This window comes from Gymnoscopelus microlampas, assembly GCF_963454915.1.
Source record: "Gymnoscopelus microlampas genome assembly, chromosome: 19".
Lineage (NCBI taxonomy): Eukaryota > Metazoa > Chordata > Actinopteri > Myctophiformes > Myctophidae > Gymnoscopelus > Gymnoscopelus microlampas.
The window spans coordinates 23,137,514-23,147,618 of NC_139956.1; the positions used below are offsets into that span (position 1 = coordinate 23,137,514).

Below are 10,105 nucleotides of genomic sequence, written 5' to 3' on the forward strand. Positions count from 1 at the left end.
TAGGTCTGTCTTTGAAGCAACTGGACACAATGAGTTGCCTGTAATTGCATCAATATGTGAGCTATTTGTCGTGACGCAGAGCTGGTCCCTGCATGGCTACACAGTTGCTTTTCCTAATTATTAATAGTCCGACAAGAACAGAATGATCTTCCACATTTGGACTTACCCAGTGGTGGAAAGTAACTAAGTACATTAACTCAAGTACTGTACTTTTGAGGTATTTTTTACTTTAATGGAGTATTTACAATTTTCAGTACTTTTACTTCTACTCCACTGCATCCCAGTGGCAAATATTGACAACTGTAGTTACTAGTTAGTTACTAGTAGATTTGTATTATTATTACAAAACATGCATTAACCACTTTATCCCTATATACTTCGGCTATTTGAAAATAGCAGATCTACAAGCTCACAGCATATCACAAGTTGTGAGCTTGTAGATCTGCTATTTTCAAAAGATTTGTATACATTTTGAACACGTGAATTATACGACATTCTGCATAATGAGTACTTATACTTTTGGTACATTGTGATGCCAATACTGTTGTACTTTTAGTAATCAAGTAAATGTTGCAGAGTTTTACTTGTGAGTATTTCTATATTGCAGTATTGATACTTTTACTAAAGTAAAAAATGTGAATATTTTTTCCATCACTACTGAGCAGAATCGTAATTAATAGTCCGACATGAACAGAAAGATCTTCCACATTTGGACTTAACTTACCTTTCCAAACTTCTGGTGCTGCACATAAAGCTGTCCCTCCTTAACGTGGGTATCCATCCCCCTCCTCACACAACAACAACAACAAAACCTCCACTCCTCCCAAGTCCAATTCCTCTGGACTCTGTGCCGAGAGTTTCAACTTCAACTTTAAAATAAATAATAAAAACGTGTTTTCTGGTATATTGTTCATATAAATACCCCCACCACCTCCACCAACTTCCCCCTATATCTGACTTCCGCTCTCCGCCAGTTTTAATGAAACGCTTTTGACGCGCAGAGAAGAGATAAAGCGGTTGGTTTCATGGTGGTGAGGAGACTTCATAAATGATGAGTTATCTAACGTCCGTTTGACGGTGTGTGTGAGTGCGTGTGTGTGTGCGTGTGTCGCCGCTCCCTCTTCTCTTCCTCCTGCGTCTCCTCCACCACGCGCTACGCAGTCTGCCTCCACTCCTCCTCCTCCTCCTCCTCCTCCTCACTTCACTTCTGCACCCGCACTAGTGTTTTTCTTTTTTTCTCTTTTTCTTTTTCTGTCATATGAGGACATTGGCACTAGTAAAAATGCACACACACACACACACACACACACACACACACACACACACACACACACACACACACACACACACACACCATGTGCTTTTCCGTGGTTCCATCATAACCCAGTTGCGGTGGCTGATTGGGTGACTATTAGCAGCTGCATGTGATGCCACTCTGTTTGTCAAATGAAGGCAAACGTTGTCAACGTTGACCAAAATAGGGAGGAGGCCATGTGCGATAAAGTGGTTAAGCTAAATATTTTAACAAAAACACAATCTGCTTTTCAGTCCCTCGTTTGATTTGAACTTATCTCTCCCGCCACCAACTGGATGCTGCTCGTCATTGCAGCGTGGACTGGAACTGCAGTTAAATGGCAATGTTGCCAGGTCTGCTTATTATAATTTCCCCCAATAATGTATTTGAAAATATCAGATCTACAAGCTCACAACGCGTCGTGATGCGACGCGTTTGGTGTGTTTCAAATAGCTGATGTGATGTGACATGTTAACGTGCTCATGTATTGTGGCCCATAGTCGCTTCTTTTGGGCTTGTTTTCCTAGACGTGTTTGCTTGTTTCTCTCACAGAATCTGGCAACGCTGCTCAGCTGACTCGCTATCGCGAGAGATGCAGTGGAGAACCCAAGCCGGATTCCATTGATTCAAAACAGGAACAGAAAATGGCATTGGTGTTCGGAGGTGTTGAAGGGTGAGAGTGGTAAACTTTTCTCTATAAACGTAACATTAAATTACTTAACTGTGTGAATGAGCAGGGTGTTGGTGTGAGGGGTCAGAGGAGGGTGTTGTTGTATTGCAAATTGCAATGTGCAATGTGCAAACTTGTTGTTTAATATTAGCCAGGTGTGTCATCATCATTAGACAAAAAGAAAGCTTCCTGCTGGTCAGCTGACAAGTCTTCCTGTAGTGTAGACTATACAAGCACATAACGTGCTGCACATTTAGCCATATGTTATATTGTATATTATAACTATGTTATTACTCAGAATAATGGTATGATCATTTATTTTCTCTGTCCAATTCTGGCTAGATTAGACTTGTCTAAAAAGTTATTTGTATGTCTTGTGTTTGTGTTTTTTTTAATTTATTTATTAGTTTAAATCACCTTTAGATACAAAGAGGAGTTCATTTGTATATTCATTTAATTTTTAATTTCCAACCCAGTGGAAGTACCCACTCCATAGCAACGCTGGTGTCAGCAGATGGGAAGATCCTGGCAGAGACGGAGGGACCCTCTACCAACCACTGGGTGGGTGAACTGGAGGGGAAGGGAGAGGGATGGAATACTTATAGGAAAGGAGTTTTTCTAACACATTTTTTCAATGCCAAGTGTAGCAGTAGTGGTTCAGAGCCTCTGCCTGATGACCAAAAGCCTAATATCTCCCCCAGCCAATGGGGGAGATAGTGGTTAGGCTAGTAGTGGTTAAGATGTTGGCTTTGAATCCCGGGCGTTACACAAGTAAGCCCTTGAGTGAGAGGCGTACAGAGTCTGTCATTGGCTGAATAATTCAGAATAATCTCAACTATCTTTTGTGTGTGTGTGTGTGTGTGTGTGTGTGTGTGTGTGTGTGTGTGTGTGTGTGTGTGTGTGTGTGTGTGTGTGTTCCAGTTGGTGGGGGTGGATAAGTGTATCAGTACCATTAATGACATGGTCCAGAGAGCTAAGAAGGAGGCGGGTCTGGATCCAAACACACCACTACACTCACTGGTCAGTCAAACTGCTATCTTTGTGTTTTGATGACTGAGAGATTGTCTTAAGCTTTGGTTGTCTCTGCTTTAAAAAAAAAGGCAAAAAGGACTCGACCATCAGAAAACTAGAGAAGAGGTCTTTAGCCTTGCACATTGTGTCTTGATTTATTTATTTATTATTATTTTTCAATTTAACAACCATAGATCTGTCAATTAATCAATGAAAAGTAACATTGCAGACAGCAGATAATCTCTCATATCTAGATGTTTCTTGATCCTATCCATTGTATTGTTTAAGATGCATGAGAAATACAGTACATGGTACTGAGATCTGAATATATTAACCATTTAAGCCCTATATACTTTTGCCATACGACAAAGATCTATGCTAAGACTATTGCTATTTTAAGGGGGTAGGCGGGGGGTTAAAAATGTGAACTTCTTTGAAAGTTCTTGACAATTTTCCCAAAATAGGGACGCCAGGGTTAATCTGGTTAAGGGGACTTGATCTGACGTGTGTGTGTGTGTGTGTGTGTGTGTGTGTGTGTGTGTGTGTGTGTGTGTGTGTGTGTGTGTGTGTGTGTGTGTGTGTGTGTGTGTGTGTGTGTGTGTGTGTGTGTGTGTGTGTGTGTGTGTGTGTGTGTGTGTGTGTGTGTGTGGTGTGTGTGCTGCGTGTATAGGGCATGTCTCTGAGTGGAGGAGAGCAGAAAGATGCCATAGAGAGATTGATCCTGGATATGAAGGAACGTTTTCCCTGCCTCAGTCGTGACTACTTCATCACCACCGATGCCATTGGTTCCATGGCAACCGCCAGCAACCACGGTAATCGAGCATGGCTCTACAAATGCAGGAGTCTAGCCTCTCAGAGGGTTTGCCTCTCTGTGTGTCCAGAACTAATCTTCTCGCAAGTCGCTGGACCAATCAGCGCCAGATTTCTTGTGCACACTCACTACCAGTAGGCCACAGAAGTACCTCAACAATGTTTTCTCCACATATATGTTTTGAAATATTTCATTTCATTAGGTAGTATCTATGACCTATTTGTAGTCATACATCATAGATAACTTACTGACGTCATAGATGATGCCACAAGAAGTCTGAGATATACGTACATTGGACCGATGCTGTTTCTGCGAGGATACCGAGATCCACGTGATTAGATTTGTTTTTCTTTCTGCTGGTCATACTCTAGTGTCCACTTCCTTTTCCTATGATTCATAAAATCCCTTATTGTCAGAACCGATATCGATTATTTCTTGTCTCAGCCTATGTTTACAAGAATGATATGAAATTGTAAAGCTGACAGCTGTGCTTTCATTTAAATAACTTTGAGGTTTACACAATTAACATTTTAGATACTTGACATGTACAATTATATTTGAGTACTATTTCTTTTAAACTAATATTTCTATTCTTATTTTATTGCTATCTTTTGCTATTTCCTCATGTTTCTGCAATTTCAAGGAGTCAAAACCCACTTTCCTCTATTTATACATGTATACTGTTCAATTATATACTTTAGCTATTAAATGAAGGCTAGGCCTGAGAAAGCAGCTCGCCATTAACACCTCACCTTATTTGATCTGGCTTTTATAGTTGTGTGATACTGATGACAGTGCATTCCTCCCAGCTTTATGGTTTAATGGGATATTCATTTTATCTGTCAGTATTATCAGCTCTCTCAATGTTTCTGACTCTGTCTCTGTCTTCCTGTTTCTCTCTGTCTGTCTGTCTGTCTGTCTATCTCTAGGGCAGACATACATGAGGAAATAGCAAAAGACAGCAATAAAATAAGAAATAAGAAATATCAGTTAAAAAAAATATTACGCAAATATAATTGTACATGTCGAGCATCTAAAATGTTAGTTGTGTAAACATCAAAGTTCTCTGTCTGTCTGTCTCTAGGAGGAATAGTCTTGATATCAGGGACAGGTTCTAACTGTAAGCTGGTCAATCCTGATGGCTCTGAGGTCGGCTGTGGGGGCTGGGGTCACATGATGGGTGACGAAGGATCAGGTAATCATGCTAGCAATGTTGTAACACAAAAGCGAAAACATACACGTATCGTATGTATATTTATTGATCAGTCTTTCTTTCACTGTCTCCCTACCTCTCTCTCTCCCTCTCTCAGCATTCTGGATCTCTCATTTGGCGGTGAAGGCGGTGTTTGATGCCATCGACAACATGGTGCCGCCTCCTCATGACATCACATATGTGAAGAAGGCCATGGAGGAATATTTCCAGGTGAGGGCAGGTAACAGACACATTGGTCAAGCCGCCGTACCTTAATTTTACCCCATTTATTCGTAATTACTCCCAATTTATCTCCCAATGCCAATGAATCCTCCAAACAAATTTCTGTGTTGCCGTTGCTATTGTCCCCCTACTGGCTTACCTGCCAGCAAGGACACCCCACCGGGAGGGCGTAGCGCCTCCGTCCTTATTCCTCCAGTTATACATTCCCCGCTGACAGGTGCCGCCCCAGCCTGTAGGATTACGTGCAGCAACAAAGATCACCCTCCCCGTCCGGCTTCCCTCCCACAAACACGAGCCAAATGTGTTCTTATAGACGCTCGGCCAGTCGAACCCTGCCTAGACTCTGTGGTTAACATTACCCCTGTGCCATCCGAGCACCCGACAGAAAGAAAATGTTGATTCACTTAATACGCCTCCAGTTGACATTTAAATGTCAAAACAAAGGTCTATGGAAATAAAGTGGTTTCACAAGCAAGTGTGTTATCTACCAGGTCAGCCAAGCTGTGAGCTGAACAATAATTATCAGAGTTTTTATTGCGTTTAGTTGCATTTGGGAGAGTTTCTGCAAATCGCCAAATTCAATTCCTGTGTACAGACGTGGTGCAGACATGTCGCTGTTGATGATGAGGTGAAAAGTGCACGTGTAAGGTGGCGATCACACCTAAAAGCGTCACCAACAAAATCATCTTCTTGTGGTTTTGAGACACTCATGAAGTTAAAATATTCTCATCTTTTCAGTGCAAGGTGTGGAGTCGCATCGCTCGTCACAGTATTTGTCCTAATGTAACTCAAATTAGTCGAAGCATATACCTGTATAGCTTGCTGCTTGGCAGAAATGAGAATTCAAAAATATATTTTATACATTTTTGTGAACGGAAATGACGAACAGATGACAACTTCCTTTCTAGGCTTTCGGGAGTTGTAGTTCCAGTCTCTATATAGCTTTCAGAGATTGTGGAATAGTTGTCTGGCTATGTTTCATGTCTCTCTCCCCTGTAACTATCCAAAACGGGCAGAAAATATCTGGGACCTCCATGGTTCCATGAGGGGGTTCCAGGGGATCCCCAGCAAAATGAGTCACAATTTAATTTCAATATTATTTCATTGGCTAGAAGTATGAGAGAATGTATAAGAATGACCATTCAGAGCCTAGGTTTCACTCTCTCCACTGTTATCTCCCCACCTACAGTAATACACAGTTGTAGATTAAAATAATTCTGTCCCTGGCATAAAACCTTTTCCAATGGGGGTTCGCGGCCTAATATTTATTTTTGGGCATCCATGATATGAAAATGTTTGACAATCACTGCCATAACTGACCAGTTAAACATAGCTCCTTTTCAGACACGTCCACTAGCCAGCATGGGTCATAATTGACATTCTGCTACATTGATCGTTTGCTTGAATACTTTATTAACACATTTGCAAACAGTTGGACAAGTACAATTTAACAAGCTATGCTAAAAGGATAACACAAAAAGTCGTGGGGGCTTGTTTCCATTGTGGTCCTAAAATAACTGTGTGTTTTTCTGCAGTACTAATCCACCCTCATGTGTTTCCCCCTCCCTCTCAGGTGTCAAATCTGATGGGAATGCTGACCCACCTCTACAGAGACTTCCAGAAATCTCACTTTGCTGGCTTCTGCAAGAAGCTGGCTGAAGGTATGCATTACTTCCTGCTTGGCAGGGGAACGTGAAGACAGATTAAAGGGGTGGAGGACGTGATTCACAGGTCAAAATGGGAACATTCATTGGTGAAAAATGAAAACATATACAGTAACAGGATAAGTTCAAAGTACAGCATGTGATTGGTCTGTACTTTTACAAATTCATTTCACACTCATCGTCGCTGATGGGCAGAAACCTTGTATCTCCATATTTTATCTTTTTAACGTTCTTTTTTATTCATAATTAATGCTTACGTTGTGTGACAGTGTTACATCAAAGTAATGGAAATAGCTAGCCTACAAGCTCACAACGCTGCACGATGCAATGTGTTGTGAGCTTGTAGATATGCTATTTATTACTTTTGATTTTTTTTTTTCGCCTATAATGCCATGCCCTAAATAGCTACACCAAGTTGAAAGTGGTTAAATCTGTCTGTGTTTTCTTTTAATATTTAACCAATGAAAAGTATTAAGGAGAGCTTAGTAACTAAATAAACTCTATAAAACACAGGTTATTTTTTCAATTTCCTGAAAAGTAACGATTTTTGACATACAGCGTTTCCACCCGACAGAAACAATTTTAGAAAAGGGATTTGCTCAAGATCGGAGACAGATTATTTAATGTGTGTGCACGTGTTTCAAGGTTCAAGGTTATCTTCTTTATTATCCCAGAGGGGCAGTTCGTAGTACAGCAGTAACCACATAACCATCATAAATAGACAATTAATAATACAATAAAATCACATTGAATTATTAAAAAAATCAATGGCAACAGGGACAAATTATTTCTTCAGTGCATCTTTGAATGTGCATCTTTATATATGTGTTTCAGGTGCAGCAGCAGGTGATGCGTTGTGCCAGTATGTGTTCACTCAAGCAGGAAGCGTTCTGGCAAAGCATGTTGAAGCAGTCTTACCTAATGCACAAGAGGTGAGCTAAACACAAAAGATGAAAACAGAAAAATTAGGTCTGCACACTAGATCATGCTCCCAGGCATATTTATTATAGGGCTGCAACTATCTTCTTTTTTTCCCCCATAACAATCATTCTATCGATTACTTTTTCTGTTAATTGAATAACTGATAAGCCATTTTGCTTCAACAAATCAGCGTAATTCTAATCGAATAGATTGATTAACCACTTAAACCTTATTTTATACAACTTTTTACAACACGTTCACACAATGTGTTGGCGATAATGGATTGGTGAATGATGCTGAACAACCACTGATGGTTGCATAATCTCTCTCTCTCTCTCTCTCTGTCTCTCTCTGTCTCTCTCTCTCGCTGTCTCTCTCTCTGTGTGTCTCTCTCTCTCTCTGTCTCTCTCTCTCTCTCTCTCTCTCTCTCTCTCTCTCTCTCTCTCTCTCTCTCTCTCTCTCTCTCTCTCTCTCTCTCTCTCTCTCTCTCTCTCTGTCTGTCAGTCTCTACTTAGTGGAGAACAGGGTCTGCCCATCCTCTGTGTCGGAGCAGTTTGGAACAGCTGGGATCTTCTGAAGCCAGGTCAGTCAGTGCTGATGTAGAATGATTAAGCCTGATTTATTCTTTGTTGCGTGCCGGTGACACTGACATGTAACTGAGTATAAATTAAGCATTACAGTATAAGAAGCCAGCAGTGACATGTATTAGTTTTGAATCCACTTGATGGGACACTGTGAGGTCTCACTTGTCTTCTCTCTTTTCCTCTCTTTACACTCCCTCTGCATCTCTTTTAGGGCTGAAACTATCGGTTATTTTCTTAGCGATTATTCTGTTGATTATTTTTTGGATTAATCAAATAATCAGGAAGAGCGTTTTTAAAATGTATTTTTTACATGTTTTATCAACAAATTGATTAACCAATAAGTGTTATTTTAAACTTCGTCGCACAACAGTGTTTTGCAAAAATAGTGAAAATAGTCAAGCTCACAATGTGTCGTGATGCAATGCTTTGTGAGCATGTAGATTTACTATTTTGCTTAGTTTTTGCCTATAATATCATGGCCAAAATAGTGATTGATTATAAATCAATTATTTTACTAAAGGATCAATTATCGATTATTGTTTATAATCGATTAAATTGGTCAGAATCTTTTTTTTCTCTCTCACCAGGGTTCACGGAGTTCCTCGCCAGAGTGGCATCATCTGAGAAGTTCAAGGGTTGTTTCCGTGGCTACAGCCTCCTGACTTTGAAGCAGTCCTCTGCGCTGGGTGGGGCCTTGCTCGGGGCCCAGAGCGTGGGCGCCAAGATAGCCCTGGATTACGCGGCCAATGCCAACGTGTTCTACCAGCACACCTTCAGCAGCAGCCAATGAGAATTTGGCCTCACGACCACCCAGCCTTAACCAATCAGGATTCACTAAGATGGACCAACTAGTCTGTGATGGGAGTTGTCCATTGTGACAGAATGGGAGATATGTTCAAATTCCATATAAATGTGCGGGAATAGAAACTGCTTTATTGCTTTAATCACTTAACAAAGGAGGACAGGTCCATGTAATGTTAATATTATAATACAAATTTGGCTGCATCCTTAATCCAGTCTCAGGATTTATGTAAAATGTAACCTGTTATATAAGAACTCGTAAGGCAGTAATAAGAGTATCATTGGAAGCTGTCTGTTTTTTTTACTTGAAGAAAGCTCTACATCATCAGGTTTCAAAATTGGAGAAGCAGTTGGAGACGACGGTGCAGAAAAATTAAAACAATTTGAAATGGTAAGAAACACATTTACAGCATTTTTATTTTAAATGTAAAGTGCTTCAAGAACCACATTTAATCGATTCCACTCCAACATTTACAATGGAATTTGTAATGTTGAGCTTTTTGCAAACAAATGAATGCTATTTCTCTGGCTTGTTATTATTATTAGCCTGGAACAAAATCCAGGCTAATCTGCTGAGCCTGCAGTCCTTCAGTAGTGGGGCTTTTTGGTGCTCTTTTGACAGCCTTCCAACATACTGCAACTCAAAAGAGCAAGTCTTTAGTAAAGACCTTTCCGCACAGACTATTAGCCTTTGTTAAAAAGAATTATGTCTACCTATGGTCTGACAAAAATGCTTACTGGAAAACATCATTATAGCCTTTGTGAAATCCTTTTCTGTAAAACTTGTATAATGTTTACCAATCACTTTTGTAATAAAAGAAAAATCATGCATAGACCAGTTTGTCATCTTGTCACCTAGATGGATGTGCCATTCTATCATACAGTGGTTCTACCACTGTAAAAAGTTCATAAGG

The 10,105-nt window shown here is 40.3% G+C and overlaps 2 protein-coding genes across 2 annotated transcripts in view; one reads left to right on the top strand and one right to left on the bottom strand.

Moving 5' to 3' along the window:
* dok1b (docking protein 1b) overlaps positions 1-1,139 on the bottom strand; it is a 26,555-nt gene extending 25,416 nt beyond the window's left edge. The window contains exon 1 of the mRNA XM_084043484.1: positions 725-1,139. Within this exon, the coding sequence (XP_083899610.1) occupies positions 725-781 (57 nt within the window). The 5' untranslated portion in view covers positions 782-1,139. The remainder of the gene's footprint in view (positions 1-724) is intronic.
* A 767-nt stretch (positions 1,140-1,906) lies between these two features.
* On the top strand, positions 1,907-10,026 carry nagk (N-acetylglucosamine kinase). The gene is made up of 10 exons (XM_084042978.1): positions 1,907-1,967; positions 2,441-2,525; positions 2,886-2,984; positions 3,646-3,787; positions 4,871-4,981; positions 5,097-5,209; positions 6,795-6,882; positions 7,720-7,817; positions 8,311-8,389; positions 8,978-10,026. Exons 1-10 carry the CDS (start codon positions 1,939-1,941, stop codon positions 9,178-9,180), a joined length of 1,047 nt encoding a protein of 348 aa, XP_083899104.1. The 5' UTR covers positions 1,907-1,938; the 3' UTR covers positions 9,181-10,026.
* The last annotated feature ends 79 nt before the right edge of the window (positions 10,027-10,105 follow it).

Bases quoted from the DNA above. Each gene is read 5' to 3' on its own strand.
- nagk (XM_084042978.1), top strand. From the start codon at position 1,939: ATGGCATTGGTGTTCGGAGGTGTTGAAGG. The intron at 1,968-2,440 runs GTGAGAGTGGTA...TTTCCAACCCAG, and splicing joins GTGTTCGGAGGTGTTGAAGG to TGGAAGTACCCACTCCATAG. The intron at 2,526-2,885 runs GTGGGTGAACTG...TGTGTGTTCCAG, and splicing joins GACCCTCTACCAACCACTGG to TTGGTGGGGGTGGATAAGTG.